The sequence below is a fragment of the Acipenser ruthenus genome, chromosome 10, assembly GCF_902713425.1.
Source record: "Acipenser ruthenus chromosome 10, fAciRut3.2 maternal haplotype, whole genome shotgun sequence".
NCBI lineage: Eukaryota > Metazoa > Chordata > Actinopteri > Acipenseriformes > Acipenseridae > Acipenser > Acipenser ruthenus.
The window spans coordinates 45,763,481-45,780,769 of NC_081198.1; the positions used below are offsets into that span (position 1 = coordinate 45,763,481).

The 17,289-nt window shown below is 35.7% G+C and overlaps 1 protein-coding gene across 9 annotated transcripts in view; it reads right to left on the reverse strand.

The window, feature by feature from the left end:
- The window catches only part of LOC117407441 (zinc finger E-box-binding homeobox 2-like), a 76,435-nt gene that overhangs the window by 18,368 nt on the left and 40,778 nt on the right, over nt 1-17,289 (reverse strand). For 4 of the 9 annotated variants that reach the window (XM_059032371.1, XM_059032367.1, XM_059032366.1 and 1 more), the window contains 2 exons: nt 1,924-2,014; nt 165-422 (listed from right to left, as the gene is read on the reverse strand). In XM_059032371.1, the coding sequence (XP_058888354.1) occupies nt 165-422; nt 1,924-2,014 (349 nt within the window). Of the gene's footprint in view, nt 1-164; nt 423-1,113; nt 1,198-1,923; nt 2,015-17,289 lie in introns of those variants that run through there. The other 5 variants (XM_059032370.1, XM_059032369.1, XM_059032373.1 and 2 more) reach the window with 2 other exon arrangements.

Sequence of the window (17,289 nt, forward strand, 5' to 3'; positions counted from 1 at the left end):
GTGACGTTAACCGTGTATGACCCGGCTTTCTTTTGTTTTTAGTTGTCATTTCATGATGTGTCACTACTGTTATATGTTCCACAGTCATAATTGTCTAGAAGGGTGGTATTTCAAACCATTGTGAGAAATCGCTTGTCGTAATATTACTGAACTGGCATTCTTACCAGTACCATCGACTGAGGTTTGCAGCATCTCGTTGCTGTGCCAGGTGTGATCCACTCCACTCTCTCTCATCTCATCTTCCTCGTCCTCCTTCTGTATCAGTGCTTGGCTCACACGCGGAGAAGAGTCATGGTTGGGCATGCTCGCTGGACTACCCTCACGTTCCAGGGCACTAAGGAGACCATCCTCTTCCGCAATGTGCAGCTTGTCATCCTCATCTGTTTCTGATCCTGTTTCCACTACGTTCTCATAGTTCAAAACTGCAACGAGAGATAAAGCAAAGAGCAGGGAGTTATTATTTAAGTTACAAAAAGTCCAATATTGGTTGTTCCCCTCCAGATAACTACTGTAATGAGTGCTTAAGTCAATGAGTGCCTATGTCATTACAGACCAGTGTGACCAAAAACATAATTTAAGACACTGATATATTCACCCAACACCAGCATTTTTGCACTGTTAATTGCAATGCCTAAACCATCAGCGTTCAGTAAGATGTAGTGGAGCCGTGCCAAAATAGCATCTAATTTTCAGAGGCAAGAAATTACTGCTGATATCATTAAGCAGCACCTTTCATAGCATCTACAGCTAACTGTTATGCCAATTCTTATGCATTTCAGTATCTATTAAATGGTATTTAACCTGTGAAGCAAAAATTATGAGGTCAGATCTTCCATCACAGATACCCATGGAATATAAAATAAGTACTATAATATAAAACATTGTCAGTAAAAACAACTAGAGCACAACATCTTTAAAATCCATCAACCAACCTACCTGGCAACAGACCATCACCTAACAATTTGTGGTAGCTCGTATGGTCTATTGGTTTGCTTTTCATTCTCATTTAGAATAGTGGAAACCCCTTTCTTCTGGATTGCTAGTAATTTTCGAACCGCATTAGAGTTAAAAAACAAAAAATGCACAGGCAAGACCAATATTAAAATAACTCACAAGTATAAGCCTGTTTGATTCCACAGCACTTGGTCCCAGACACATGGCAGCTTTTCTTAAAATAGACAGCCTGTAAATAAGGTCTGTGAACTCAATTGAAGGTGGCTGATTCTGAATTAGTCAGCCCTCACAAGGCTCTCGGCCTACATGCTAGTACATAAATTGTCCACTTTAGCAAGCCGAAAGAAAGATTAGAGTAATAAACAAAGGGCATTAGCTCAGCTAGAGAAACACAGCATCATACACAGACATACAGCAGTGCCAAGTACTGTTAACCCAACACTTAAGTAACACGTACCAAAAAAAAAGAAAAGAAAAGTTAAAACCATGACATCATGGGAACAAGGCTAAGAAAAACGGCCCATGGAAAAAAAAAAAAAAGCACAAACAATTTTCAGGTTCATTTTGAGTTCTGTGTATGCCTAATAAAGCAATCTCCTGCTAAGTTATGAACAGGGCTATCTCAAGTGGCTCTTGCCAACTAAAGGATTAAAGAGAAGTGATTAAAAAATTAAGTGATTTTAAGTTTATAATGCATTTCAGGGATTCTTGGACCACTTTTAGTAGTAGAATTGATATCATATTGCATACTTTATCTGACAGGTTCCCAAGGAAAAAAAAAAGAACAAAAAAGCCCAGACGATTTTTTTTAGGTTAGATTTGGGACAAAAAGATTACACTGCATATATCTGTTCATAATATGATCTTTGTATAATCCGCGGGCCTGCACTTGCCTTCCGAACAACTGCACAACAGGTGCAAATTAAAATGAAAACGGCTGCGGAGACAGGGTAAACAGAATCCGCTGACCTGGTTTGAATACCAATTGACGGGAGAAACAAAACCTTTTCAAGAGGTGTGACCACAAGGGTTTAGGCAAGTTGAGGCTGGGTAATGCCCTCTGAAATGAAAAAAAAAGAAAGGGAAAGGGAAAGAAAGTGAGACATTCGAACAAGCTGTGTGGTCCAGATATACCTTGGCACAATTGATAATGCGCTTTTATTTATTTTTTTCCCCCTGTAGCAACTGAGATTTAACCATTTCTTAGCAACACGCAGAAGACTCCTTTCTAAAGGTTCTGAGGGCTGCCTCAGTGGGGGTTGCAACAAAAGGCCAGGAGGCCTGGGAAGCTATCAACCCGCCCCTAAAAACTGATCTCTGGACGAAAGGGGAATAAAGAGAGTTCTAGAAAGAGTGAATGAAATTATCTAAGGCTGGACAGGTTTTAAAAGGCTTTTATTCCCTAAAAAACATGCCTTTTAGGGTTTCTTTTTTGTTTTTGGCATACTGCATGGAATGACACACCAACAGCACTACTGCACTGTGACTTAAATATTTTGGATGTAAAAAAAAAGGGGGGGAGGGAAGAGATTTGCGATTAATCAGCAGCTTCTCGTGAGTTCCAAGTATCAGAGTAATCTAACCAGGCAATGAAGTTATGTCTCACTATAGGGTCAGTCGTGAAACATCCATCACCATAGGATAACAATGCTTCACAACCTTTAGAGCCCTCTCTTGCAAACAACAGTAAATACTTTCAAACTAAATAAATAACTACTGTCAACTCCACTTATAGCTGCACAGCTCCTTTCTGAATGCCAAATACAGGTCTTCTGATAAGTCAGAGTCTCTGTCTTAGTCTTTCTGTGATTAGTGTTGCATTTTGTTTTTAGTACCAAAAATGTATATATTCTGTACGGTTATTGACAATAATAATTTTAGGTGGGTTTTTCAATGGGTGGGTTTTAAAATATTTGTATGTGTCACAAGATTGCATGTTTTTGTAAAACAGTCAAGAGGTTTCCACTGGTATGTAAGACAAAGGTTTTCCTTCTTTTACATAAGCACTTAATCATCAGTGCTTTTTTTTCTTTAGGTGGAAAGAAGATTTAATTGACTACTTCTTAATGTCCTTCTATAGGTACAAGTGAAACCTTCACAGAGAGCATGTGATATCTTTGACAGAGAAAAGGGAACGTCTTTTACTTGATAAATAAGAAAATATATAATAACTTAAAAAATGATAACAGTAGGGCACTCTTACAAAGTTTGGTGTCCAACTTTTCAAAATGTTTTAATATTATGTTGCTTGTTTTTTTTATTGTTTTTCTTTTGTTCTCTCACACACAGTGTAGCTATTAATAATAGCTTGTGAAAACAACAAGTATATAGATTGTATTGTGAATAATGTTCCCCTGGTACCTTTGACTGTTTAAATTTTTTTAAACACTAACACAGTTGCGACAACTGAAAAGAAACAGCCTCCCACACAAAGCAATAAATTGCAATGTTTGCCACTGGGTCATATAGGTCATACTGTACACAAGGACAATCTAGATGTGGAGACTTGGTTTAAAACACAGGGCTATAGAAGAAAGACAAGCATATGGTGTAGCATTATCTGAACAGTAAGTGAAAAAAAAGTGTTCAGCAGCAAGACACCCTTTTTGAAAACACTCCTATCACTGGTATTTTGCCAAGACAAGTTTTGTAAACACTAGGAATTCATGACATTTAACAGTACCTGGCAGAAAACAACTGTTCTATTGAATCACAAGAAATAAACATGTTACCGTTTTTGTGAGTAACTTCCATGAATAAACTAATCTTAACCGCAGTATTACATCCAGAATGTAAGGCTTCACATCTGCCACCCTCACTTCATCATTTAAAAAATGTGTAAACGTCTGCATGGCCTTTTTATTGTACCTTACAATACCGTACCTTAGAGAAATCTGCCTTTTGTGTCTGTTTTAAAATTATGTATAAATAATATTTACTTCTTGGCAAGTTCTCTTTAGATGACATGTCCTATATTTGTTCTTCCTTTAGTGTCACAGACAACAAAGTCAGTTAAATCTGACATTTACAGAATGGTGTTACCTGTTTGGTTTATTTATTTGTTTTCACTGAAATACTTACTTCATTCAAATGTCTTTTAGATAATTAATATGACATTTGTATTTACTGAAGTGTCTAATATTAGACTTAAACCTCTCTACCTAGCTAGCCCTTATTCTTTATATGATGCTGTTATTATGCTGTTAGTTAAGAAAGTGAAGAGGGCAGTTGTTAATAATGTATATTGTATTGATTATGATGACTAGCACCTTTCAAAATGACTATTTGTGTGAGGGAGGAGAGGGGGTGAAGGAAAGAATGATAATCATTGTTTTACTGTCTGGTGCTTTTTAAGCGTGAACCTGTTTTTCATTCCAACAAATAAATAAATAAAAACCCAGCACAGTGTTTCCCTGCAACATTAAGTCTTCGGTGTGCTTTGAACAAATGAAGACTGTATTGTAAAATAATTTCCAAAAGACAAAAAACTTCCATAGCCTCTCTAAGAATTTTCGTCGTCTGAGAATAGCCATCATCCTTCTCTTTATCATTTTTTTCTACTAAAACAAACAGAATCTAAGCGCTGGGTCATTTGTATTTCCAAAAATGCAGGCCAATTCTCTGCATTTACCCACCAAACTTCAACACAAACAGTAACAGCTGAAGTACAATTCTCACCCAATATACAACAGGAGAATGTTTTTAAAATGCTATGGAACCATAGATTAAGATGGACCCCCAATAATAATAATCTTACAGGCCACCATAATTAAGAATAAAGCATGATAAAAAAAAAGACTATTATTTTCAGGAAGTGATACATAAAATGTTATGCATCTGTGATGCAAACGTTGTTTAGCAGACTTGCTGAATCTGAATTTGATTAACTGGAAAGGTAAAGGAAATCGCCTTCCTCTTTAAATGTTACCTAATCAGCACCACACAATATGAAATGAAACTACAGCAAATTGCACATTAAAAAATAAAAATTGGCTTATTACTGTAGTATGGTCAGTTTCACTGTATTTACAGTTAAAAAAACATCAAACAACATTTTTTTTCTTTTTCTGTAATTTAGTACTGGTAAAATAAAAAAAGAAGAAAAAACAGTTGCAAATACTTTATTTTCAGTAAGGATATATACTCCAACCAACTGAATCCTTAGGATTTAGGATTTTTTGTATGTTACAAGAGTACCTTAAGAAAACCATACCTTTTACAGATGAAATGACAGCTTGCTGCTTAGTGATAAACCTGCCCCAAAATGAAGCTCCATGCTTCCATGCAGGAATGAGGTGTATTTGTACTTCTTCCATCAGAAATTATAAGAAAGTAAATAAATAAATGAATGAATACATAAATAAAATGTTGTATATATTCCAGTGTTCAAAATGCCTGCTCATCTGAGTCCCTTTAGAATCCTGTGCTGTGAGGTTGCAACATTTAGCTCAAGTGACTGTACAAGTTTGCTTCAGGTAATGTGCTGCTTCCTATCTCTTCAGCAGTGATAATGGAAGAGGACATGTACCCTATTGGATGATAACTGATCTTTCTGTCTCTCTCATGGTTCTGGGGGATGTTGATCACCTGCATGGCTCAAAGGGGGAGGAAAAGCATTAAGGTGGAAATGAGATCATTGTCTCACAGCTTTCCATTGGAGGTGTTGTTTTCTAACAATCAAGATTTAAGATTCAAACTGTTAATTATTTTATTGTGAAAAGTGGCTTCCATTTACAACTAAATTGAAATTTATATTCAGTTATTTTGTTTATTATTATTATTATTATTATTATTATTATTATTATTATTATTATTATTATTATTATTAAATAATAATAATAATAATAATAATAATAATAATAATAATAATAATAATAATAATAATAATAATACAGTAGTCTCCACTCATAGGAACACCCTTGTGGTGAAACTGATTTTTCCCATTGTAAATGCTCTGGCTAAAGGAACAGGAACTTCGCTTAAAGAACACCTTCTTGGTACTGATAACGATCACCGTGGCTACAGTATTGTTTTGGGATACTGACTGGTTTATTAAATCTTTCCAGAACCGCCGCCATGTAATTTAATTGTTTTGTATTCTGATTTACACAAGTGCACCTCATCGCTACAAAATGGCATGTAAACAAACAGCATAACACACCGCTGTTTCTCTTGCTACACCAAGTTGGAAATTGTTCGAGCTCTTGAAAAAAACATGAATCAGACACAAGTCACCAAGCAATTTGGTGTTTCCTGTTCTGGTGAATTGCTTCACCATTCTGTTAAATAATGTTCATGTCGTATAGTGCTGCTGCATTTTGTAACATGTGTAGGGGTGCTGTGTTAATTTTGTTTGACAATTAATTTATTAACGTTAAGTTAACCCTAAGTAACGCCCATTATTTGCCTCTGCCATTGTGACAGCCCGAAACACACCCTCCAGCTAATTTTATAGTACATAGCGATTAAGCTTTTTGACAGTGTTGTTTTGCTTTAGTTTTGTTAATGTTAGTTTGCCTGTCACTTTATTATTATAGTTTATTAACATGCACTTGCCTATTGTTTTTGCTTTTACTTATTCAGTTAATTTCATATGTTGATGCATGTGTGTCATGGCAAGTAATACATATGTATTTCTTTATTTATTGATTCATATTGTGTCTGGTGGCTAACTCCGTCATAGAGAATACTTCGGCTATAAGAACACTTTGCTTGCTTCCCGAGGGGTGTTCTCTTAGACTACTGTAATAATAATAACAATAATAATAATAATAATAATAATAATAATAATAATAATAATAATAATAATAATAATAATTTGTTTGTTTGTTTGTTTGTTTGTTTGTTTGTTTGTTTGTAAACCTGAGCACAATACGTATTTTTTTTTTCTTATCACATATGTACCAGTAATTGTATCGCAGCAGGAGGACCAGAGTATGTCAGAACCCTTTGCTTGTGTGATAGGACAAAGCAACAGTTCAGAACCAGCAGTAAGCAAAAGGACAGTGGCAAAGCTTGAACAAAAGCCTGACAGAGTGGGACTGCTTTGTAGGAAGCATGAATGCTAGAAACTCAGTGGAGTGTAAACCAAACTGGAAGTGTGTGTCTATGTGTTGGGAAGGGGGGTGGTTCAATAATGTCTGCTATGAAGCACCCACAGTAGCCTGACGCTAATTGAATTAAACTCCCATTTATTTGCAGTGGCCTGAGCAACAGGCTGGATAAAGAAAGCTTTAAGGTTTGCTCAACTGCTCTGAGGTCCCACCTTTCCTTGCCCCTGTACGAACCCACCATCTGTGCTTACATGCACACATGTTCCATCTCTCGACAAATGTTCAGGGCCCCTACCAAACACAGAAGCTAAAAAACAAAACAAAAAAAGTGTAAGACATACAAAAGCTTCCCAGGCTGCCCTCAGGTCTAAAGCAACAACAACAAAAAATGCCCTTAGCTTGCAGCCCAGGTGAAGCAGTCTTCCTAGCTCTTCCAGCATTGACACATGTCAAGCGAAAGAAAGGTTAAAATTAGAAAATTTAATTTATTTGATAATTTCCCAGAATAATTAGAGTTAATATGGGTTAATTAATATGCAAATCTCTCAGCAGATGTTCTGCAGCAGGGCCTTGTGTGAGAAAACAGCCTTTACTTTCTCCTGCGTGATTCTGGCTGTCAGTTATTGGCTATAATTACTGTAACTAACCAAATACACACAAAACCTTTTGCAGAATAAAATCATTCCAGTTCGAATCCTGAGCAAACTGGTACTTTTCTCACACAAAAGGAGACAATTTCTTATTTTCTTTTGATATAAAAGCGTTTTTTGTTTTTCATTTTTCGTTTTTTCTTTTTTTTTTCCCCCAGTCAATGCAGTAACTACTTAAAACATTTCACTTTACATGATTATGTGATGTTCATCACGCAATGGTGCACATGTTTGAAAAATGACAGTGCACAGCACCTGCAAATCAAACTTTCACTTATCAAATCACATTTTATTTAGAGATGTTCTGTTCCACACAGCTTCTCTATGCACTCATACTATTGTATCTTTTAAAGGTGGAATATATAGCAAGTGTCAAAACAAAAAGTGTTGACTTGATTTCTGAGAGGGACAGATGTATAAGAACTTGGTGCATAATGAGGGCTCCGAAAAATTACTATCAGATGCATATCAAACATCAAGTGAAAATATACATTACATATGTACGTAAATGATCGCCATGAAAATACTGTACTGGCTGTATTAACATACTAACAGTCCCTGTAATTTTTCTTTTGGTTGTAGATGGGGACATCCCCTTCAACTCTGTCAGAAAACAGATTTTGTTAAGTCAGTAAACAACTATTCAAATCTTAACCTGTAGATGGAATTGGCATATGAAGAAACATTAATATACGATTGCGTTTTAATTTGACATCCCCTGAATTTAAACAAGGCTCCTTTATAACAGTTTAGGGTGACACATCTTTAATATCTTATAAAATCAATTTACATTTTGGTACACTAATTAGCATGCTTCACAAGATTAACTACTTAAAGTACTTCTGTCCATAAAACCCAATCTTAAAATGTAATAGCATTTAATTTTGCACTATGAACATGCTTTTCACTTTTTTTGATAAGACCATAGTATTAACAACCCTGATAATTAAACCACCCAGTCAAAAGATTATACTGTTTGACACCTGAAGTCTTCCTTTACATGATAGGGTTAAATACTGAATTCTATAGACTCCGGAACTATTTCTGTGGTCCCACTAGATTTTTACAAAACAATGGGTAGTATGAAGAAGAAAAAGTGCTGTTCTCTGCTTTAGCTCACAGTCCTTAAATCACATATGCCAAAATCATGGATAACGGCAAGGAGAATGCATCTCCAGCCAGTTATGACTTTGACAAATCTTGCCTTTTGTTGTTGTTTTTTTTTTTTTTTTTCTTTCCCCAGCACATTCACAACATGTACTGAAAGCACTCCAGCTGCCCATTCACTCAAGCAAGATCATGTACATGCTTGTAACAATCTCTCTGTTTCTGATAGGCCTGTGTTTGTAAGCTGAGACTCTTATCTGTGACCGTGCTCTAAAGCTGGAGCTGTGATGACACCTCTTTCCCTATTCTCTGTTTTGCTTGTCTCAAGTTGTTGAGGAACACTGCGGCTTGGTGCCACTGGTGACTACCCCACCTCCCCACAGTTAAATCTTTCAGGTAATGGAATCTGCTGATACTGGCAGTAAATGCTGGTTGTCAGTTTGATGTGGGGTGTGGCAGACACCAAGCTGACAGTCACAGTGCAGTGCTATCAGCTCACTTTTTAATATGAACAGGCAATGCTAGGGAACTAAAGCAAAAAGATGCAAGAAAACAAAAAAAAGTTTCTTGAGATATATATGGAATGTCAAATCAGAAGTTACAAAATCTTTCAACATCCACTACAATCTTATTAATAAAACGAACAAGTGCAGTTGGCCTTTAAAATTGAGTGTGTCATTTGAAAAAAAAAAACAAAAAAAAAACTATGCTTAAATCTATTCAATTAAGAAAACTCTGCAGGGAACACATAGCTATCCATAAAGTGTATTATACAAGTCTGAATAATAAATATTTTTGTTCTTTACAGTGTTCCACACTAAATTATACATTATGCACACATTATCTTCACACAAAGCCATTACAGTTCAAATTCTTTGAATCCAGTATTCCCTGTATCCAAATATCTTGAAATGAAATGTAATTCATCACTTGCATTAACATACAGAACTTTTTCTTCTTTTTTTTTTTTTTTAAGGGAACCTCGTGGAAATTAAAGTATTCCCATTTTTTTCTACAACATTCATAGGAAACAACAAGTAATCCCTAAAGACAAGAAACTTTACATAAATGCGGAATACAACTTATAGTGCTCAACACAAACTTTTAAACAAACCTCTGCTAGTATACTAAAAGGTTCAGGGTTTTTTTAAACCGAATGTTGAACACTTTCAATGTAGAACTATGCAATGTTTTGTAGCTTAAGGGCCACATGCCCCATTTTAATAAAAAGAAATCCATAAAAATAAATTACTTGCACTAAGTATATGCAAATTCAAATGTAAGCAATCAGTGCAAAATTAATTTTGCCAGAACTGATTAAAAGCATTAATAAATCTATATGCAGTATTGCTTCAATCTGATATTGTAAATTTATTACACTTCCTGTAAGATTAATTAGAATGCTACAATAACATATTGCAGTGTCAGAACAGATTACTGTACGTTTTTGTTAATAACAGTTACGCAGAACCTGAGTTGTAATTATGGACTGTAACAAAGTCATTTGATGGTGATGTCTTTTACTGTAAGTGGAAAATGGGATGAAAAAAAAAAACTGTTGAACGCACATTGTTTTATTTATTTATTTATTTTGGTCTATGAAATCTGTAAAACTATAACTAATTACAGATCTGAAACCAGGCAGTCATTTTTGTTCCCACAAATTCCTTGCACCTTTCGTTGCTCGCCAAAACTATCAGGCAGACCCTGAGATAAGTGAAGGTTAAAAACAACAGTTTGATCTGGTCAAGGTTGTTTTGCATTCTTGTCTTAAACTGCTGCAGCCTAAAACAAACAAAAAAAAGCTTTTTTTGTCATCTTTAGAATTCAGCATATGGTATTATAAAGATATTCAATTAAACTAAACGATATATCAATGATTAATTAATACAAAGATATGTGTGTGTGTGTATGTGTGTGCATTTTTGTGTTTACTGCTTACAGTTTGTGTCCATACAAGCAACAGCAGTGCTTTGGTTATGACCCTTTTTAACATCCAAATCTGTAATCAGTATGCACATGAATTAAAATAAAACAACAACAAAAACCATTAGCACAAAATGTATCCGAGTTATGAACTAGGACTCACTGTCAAAGACAGCATCTTGGAAAACAAATGAGTGGTGTTCTGCTTTACTGTGGGGGGAATACTCCTGATTAGGTTTAAACACAATGAGGACAAAATCAGTGTGAAGGCACATTTTCTGAGTAGCATCTGTGCTTCAAGCTTTAGAGGACCGCTTACTGTCATAAAACTCTGTGAGTCACCAGCTGGGGGTGAGGGATTTAAAGAGGTCGGAGGGGGGATCGGGTCCCTCAGATGGGATAAAGATCTGAGGGGACACTGTCCAGGTGAGGATTAGGCCCTGATCTGGTTCTATCTGAGCTCTCATTCAGATGATAATGAGTGTGTAAATCACATCTGTTCCCCCTCTGTGCCTGTATCTTTGTCACCTGAATAGCATCCCCACCAGGTATCAAACGAGCTTCAGGAAATGGGCTTCCTTTTCATCCTGCTACCTCGCTCTCCACAATCAGTAAATGAGCGCCCCTGACAACAAGGCCCAGCACCCTACAGGAATTCCAACCTCTAGACACTGCTGAGGCTGATACAGTTACTACATCCCAATTAGTCATGAGATGCAGAATCATGTTTGAAACAGGGCTTAACAGCATAACAACATTTGCAAATTAAATACAAAACAAAACAAAACAAAAAAACATCATTACTTCTCTGTACTACCTTCAGATCATTTAAAATGCAGATTCCTGGCGAAAATCTCACTCACAGGGAACAGACATTAACTTTTTTTTACAGAACTGCGGCACAGTCTAATAAATAAATAATACTAAACAAACTGAAAGTTGTTGGATTATTGTTTTTAGTTAAACAACGGTCTTCCTCAGTCCTCTACTACAGCAATCAGAATACTCTTAAGATGTTGACTGAAAGAGCACCACAGTAACTATGTTATTCCTTTACTTCATAAGTTATACATGACATCAGTGTGTGTAAACAGTGTCAGAGCAGTTTTGTCAGCTGCGCTTGTTCTATGTTCATGTCTCACCTACCCTTTCTCTACCCGCATGAGAAGCACGCTATCACTTAAAATACATGAGCAGAATATATCTTACTGACCCAGTGAAACAACTGTGTTTTTAATTATGATGTCAGATAGCCCATGGACCACCTGGGGAGCTCACAGAGGCTTTTCTAACGTTCATAACACCTCTTTTAGTTATCTTTAACTGGGGTTATTAAAATAATTTTTTTAACCCCTCGTGTCCTATGCATAACAAACTGATTTAGGATTACAAAGAAATGAAATAACACTATATCCATCTCATCTGTCTAAATCTGTAATAAGTGTCCATTAAAAATTATTAGTGTTAATATACTGTATATATATATATATATATATATATATATATATATGTATGTATATATATATATATATATATATATATATATATATATATATATATATAAAAAAGCAATTGCATTAGGTTAACATTACTGATATTTATTTATTTCAGTTATTATTATTATTATTATTATTATTATTATTATTGATACAGGAAATGCCTGATGTAGGAAAAAAAAAAAAACATACTTCAAACTAAGTGTGTGTATGTATGCATGCATGCATGTCCAAATTCAATGGATTCTTTACAGGAGAGTGGAATGGAACACTCACATATTTTCATATGTAAAAATCATTTTGATCTGAGGGTTTTTCACCCCTGGGTTTGGCTTCCCTGTGTTTCCATCAATCCACTTATTTTTTGATCCGAAGCATGAAAGAGTGAGTGTGTGAATGCTTAGGTACCTGGGGTATGGAAAGGTGGTAATTAGCACAGTGGGATAATTGATGTGTAGATTACACTGCAAACAAATGCTTTGACTTGTTTGTTAGTCTCAGTTTTCTGTGCTCATTCTTATCCTCCGTTTTTCATTTCTTCTCTATGTCAGCTTGTTAATGAACAGCTTACCTGCATTGTTAGATTGGTGTGGAAGCCAGGCTGTACAGTAATATAAACAGGGTCAATGAGTGAAGGTGGGAATCACCCCAATTGCCCCACATATATTTCTTAACCTGCAGAGATCTTAACACATAAAAGCCTATCTTGAATAAGCATGCTGAATTCTAAAAGGAAACAATTTGTAAACGAAAAAGTATGTCATTAGGGTTCCAATGGGCTTCTATTGTTATGCATCTATAATGCTATTTCCTTAATCTTTTGTCTTTGGGAAACTATTATTAGTTAAGCAGTTACAGCTGCAAATACTTTTCAATGGGTTTAAATGTGTTCATTAACAAATGAATATCAGCAAGCACATTTGTGGAAGTCTGTTACCAGTAATAAGCTTATAAAGACAATATATTTTCATTGTAAAATGCAAAGAAAAAGGTGACAAGACTTTGACAGAAACATACCTCAGCTTAACAGTAAAATGATGTCATTAACATGATAGATGTCTAGGCATTAGTTTAGAACAGTACTCTTGTCACTGTTCAAATATATGCAGAATCATCTTCTAATGCATTTACCTGCTTTGTGTAGTTTATAAGTTAAAACATCTTACTGTAATTACAGAACCACATCACTTTAACTGCTGATTTTTTGTATGTCTGCCCACGAGCCAACTCAATTTCTTAACAAAAGAGAATTAAGACAAGTAGTCAAATATGTTTCTGCAACCCGAACAACACTTCCTTGCAGTTAATTGGAAGCTATTCTTCCCAGAATAAGAACCCAGAGTGACTAAGCAGATATCACATTTTCATCTAAACCGGAAGTCATATTCATTCTGCTTACCATGTTAGGGCTCTCTCAAGCAAAATTATTTGCACAATGTAAACTAGAGGAAATGTACAGAGTGAAAAGACTTCCAGGCAATTTGAACTCCCTAGACACCAGAGGATAACTTTTAGTTACATTTCCCCTCATGTGTATAGCTCTTATGCAGACAAAAAGACACAAAAGAATACAAATAATTGCATTTTAAAAGGCAGCAATCATTATACTCTCTGACACCTTTAACATCTAAATGCTAGTATAGGTGAAACAAAATTAACTATTAAAAGTCATTGAAGGTGCACTGAAAAATCTTCAACCGTTAAACTAATAAAATAATAATAATGGTAAATAGTCACAATAAGAGAAGGCAAACAATAATGAAAGCAAATTTCATAATTAGCTCAGCTCTGGCTGTAATGACAGGGGACCAAGACATCTAAAATCTGTTTGGATTTCTGTAAATTGTAGTTGGACAAACTGGCACTTTCTGTCGCCAACCTGATCATTCTCACAACATCCCTACCCCCCTCCCTTTTGTTTTTCCTTCCAGCCTTTTTCCTGTCGCCATCTCTGTATTTAATCTAACACCGGCAGGCAGCGAGAAGGGTTTACTTTTTGCTATAAAGACACTGAATGCAAGTACGCAGGAGGAAGAGCTGAATGTATGGGTAGAGGGGAGCTTGCTGCACAGACTAAACCTGGACTTAACCTAACTTTTAACAAAAGCCTTTCATCTCCCCACTTTCCTCAAGACACTACATTTCAAAAGTAGTCTCCTTTTAAGTAAATACCTGATAATGACTCATAAAACTCCTGGCTTTGTAATAACAATGAGGCTACAAATAAGCAAGCATTTGTAAGATTTAGGTGACAGATCCATTTATATTATGGGTAGCTGCTTCTAATCCATTTACGTCAGCATGCCTCTTGTAAAACTATACAAAAAAAAAAAACATTCACAAGAATATGTTCAACACAGTCCCATAAATCATCCGAGCAACTTAAAAAGATTCTGAACTGCCCATGTCTTCCAGTTACTGGTATATAAAGTATGAACTGAAATACCAGTCACTGTTGTGGGAGTGTCTATTTCTCCAATCAAGATAAGACTGGATCTAAAACCAAACATCAGAGGTGAAATATTGGTCTGTCACCTATCCCACGATCTGTACAGGATGTCTGAAGCACTTTCTGCTGTGCCCCTTTGAATACAAAAATAACACAAGACTGTTTGTGTTTGTTGTTGCAGTTAAGAAAAACAAAAGGCTGATTGAAACTTGAAGGCTTTGCTTGACACACATGCACACAGACATGCCAAGGACACCTACATCTACAGCTCGAAAAGGAAAAGTAATATGAATGCTGAACATGGTGTTCCTCTTCTGTTGCAGTTCCACAGCTTACCAACTATTGCCTTGAGCAGAAAAGCCATAATAACACAGAAATATATATTTTTCTGACACTCATTGAAATCAGAGGATGCCAATGTAAACATCTAACTTCCTTGTAAAAATAAGAACAGAAACATGACTTCTTAGAAAGGCACCTTCAAGATGAAATAACCCCTGGGCCTCTATTAAATGGCCTCTAAGTAATAATATACTTTACCGCAACTACAAAAATAATGCATACAAGTACCTAACAACTACCCTGTCTGGGTGGTCTTAACTTATAGTGTTAGATTATGGGTTTTTTTTCCCTAAAATGACCTCTCTTTCTGGAAAGTGAAAATAATAATTCCAGTTAGCATTGACAAAAAAAAAAGGGGGTAATGCGTTTTGTTAACTGTTCAGGTTGGGAGCATACATGGTTTGTTTTGCTATCGTTCTCTAAGTTCTTATCAGCCTTGCTGTGTATTAGGTGTGACAGGCTGAACACTAAGTAGTTCCTTTTTAAAGTGTATTTGCTGGGTGACAGCCACCAGGCTAATACACTCCAGAGAGGAACTAATCAGCCTTTTACACCTAGGACTATATAAGTTGCTCTACAAAAGTGGCAACCACATCAGTTCTGCACAGCTCACTGTCAGTACAACAGAGTTGTATCTTACTTGAATCTAAACTGCCCAATAGCTATTAGGCGGGTGTTCACACAAATCTGAATTCACCGTTGCCCAATTAACATGGGTGTTGAACCATGCTCAGAGTACTGTAGTCATGTAAAACAAATGTGTCTTTTTTTGCAGATAAGAAACTAGAGCATGTAAGTCAGTACACATGCATTACATTTTACAAATTAGTGTACTTGGCCTAATCCTGGTTAGATACAAATTGTCAGAATGATGCGAAAACAGCATTTGGTATCTAATGATCTGATTGATGCCTTCGTGGTTGTTTTAAAAAAAAAAAAAAAATGATGACTTATACAAACAAAAACTGATCTTAAAAGGCATGACCTTTCAAAAGCGGGACTGTGCAAAAGCAGTTTCTCTAATTCAACAGTAAAACACAACACTCTTTAGAAAAAGGAAGCTGATTTTGTTGCCGTAGTTTTGTGATTCTCAGACCTGGTCATTAGGATAATCTTTAGATTTGTAATCTAGGTGAAGGAAATTCAGTAAACATGAATAAGGAAAAAAGACACCTTTAGGAAACAATGCTGCTGAAGAAAACCTGCCTCCAATTAGCCAAAGTAGTAATCTTGTTCTGACAGAGAGGCTTATATTTTGTCCTGGTGTGACTGGGGAGCCGATTTCATTTCCTGTAAAAACCTCTCCGCTACACTGAAGTTACCTGACTCAGCTGCTTGTAGGAATCAAATTCAGTCAGAGATAACAGCTAATCATTTGTCACCCTGAGAAGCAATTCCCTGCAATCGCAAAGGAAAAGCATGCCACTTTATTCTGCAGGTCTGTCAGATGGCAAGAAATTGCATTCCACCGCGACTAACCTCTGCACACTGGAGTACGAACAACAACAGTCAACTCTATCAAAAACGACCATCACGAAACCTGGATGCTGCACTTGATCTGTCCCATTTCAATAACCTGGACAAGATATATAGACTTGCATGGTATGTCACCCATCATGTTATTCTATATAGAGTAAAATATTACACTTAACCCTAACTTAATCATCTGTGCTTTACAAAGCAATATTACAAACAACATACATTGTGAGTAATATATTTGTTTTAAAAAGGTACATTACTGGCCTTTTGTTAATTAGGTCCATACCGAGACCCCAGACATGACATTAAAGGAATCACCAACATTTCTATAAATATTTCTCAAACAGCAATCCCTCTAAATGTTAATAGAACATGGATTTCCTGATAGGAACAGAAGCATCATTCCCAGTTCAGAAGGTTTATAATTCATGTTGTTGAAGTAACTCTGGGAATTCAGCCATAGTACATTGGCCATACTTAATTCCATTATCTGTGGCATGAAGACGTTCATAGCATGCTGTAAGAAAAAATACAACATTGCCAGTGTGCAAAAGTGGTTCTAACAACTAGCAAATTTAGTGATTTATTTGAAAAACCACTCTTTTTATTATTAGATTAGCAATGGTATATTAGCAACAGTAAAAAAAAAAAAAAAAAAGAAAAAAAACAGCCTAACCTTATAAAAACGGTAACGTCCATTAAAAAGGAGACTTGCTTATCACTCAAATACTACTGCTGTGTGTTTAAGATAAGGACCATTTGTAGATATTGTACTAACACCATGTGTGTTTGTATGTATGTATGTAGGTATGTGACTGTGCATAGGAGGAAGA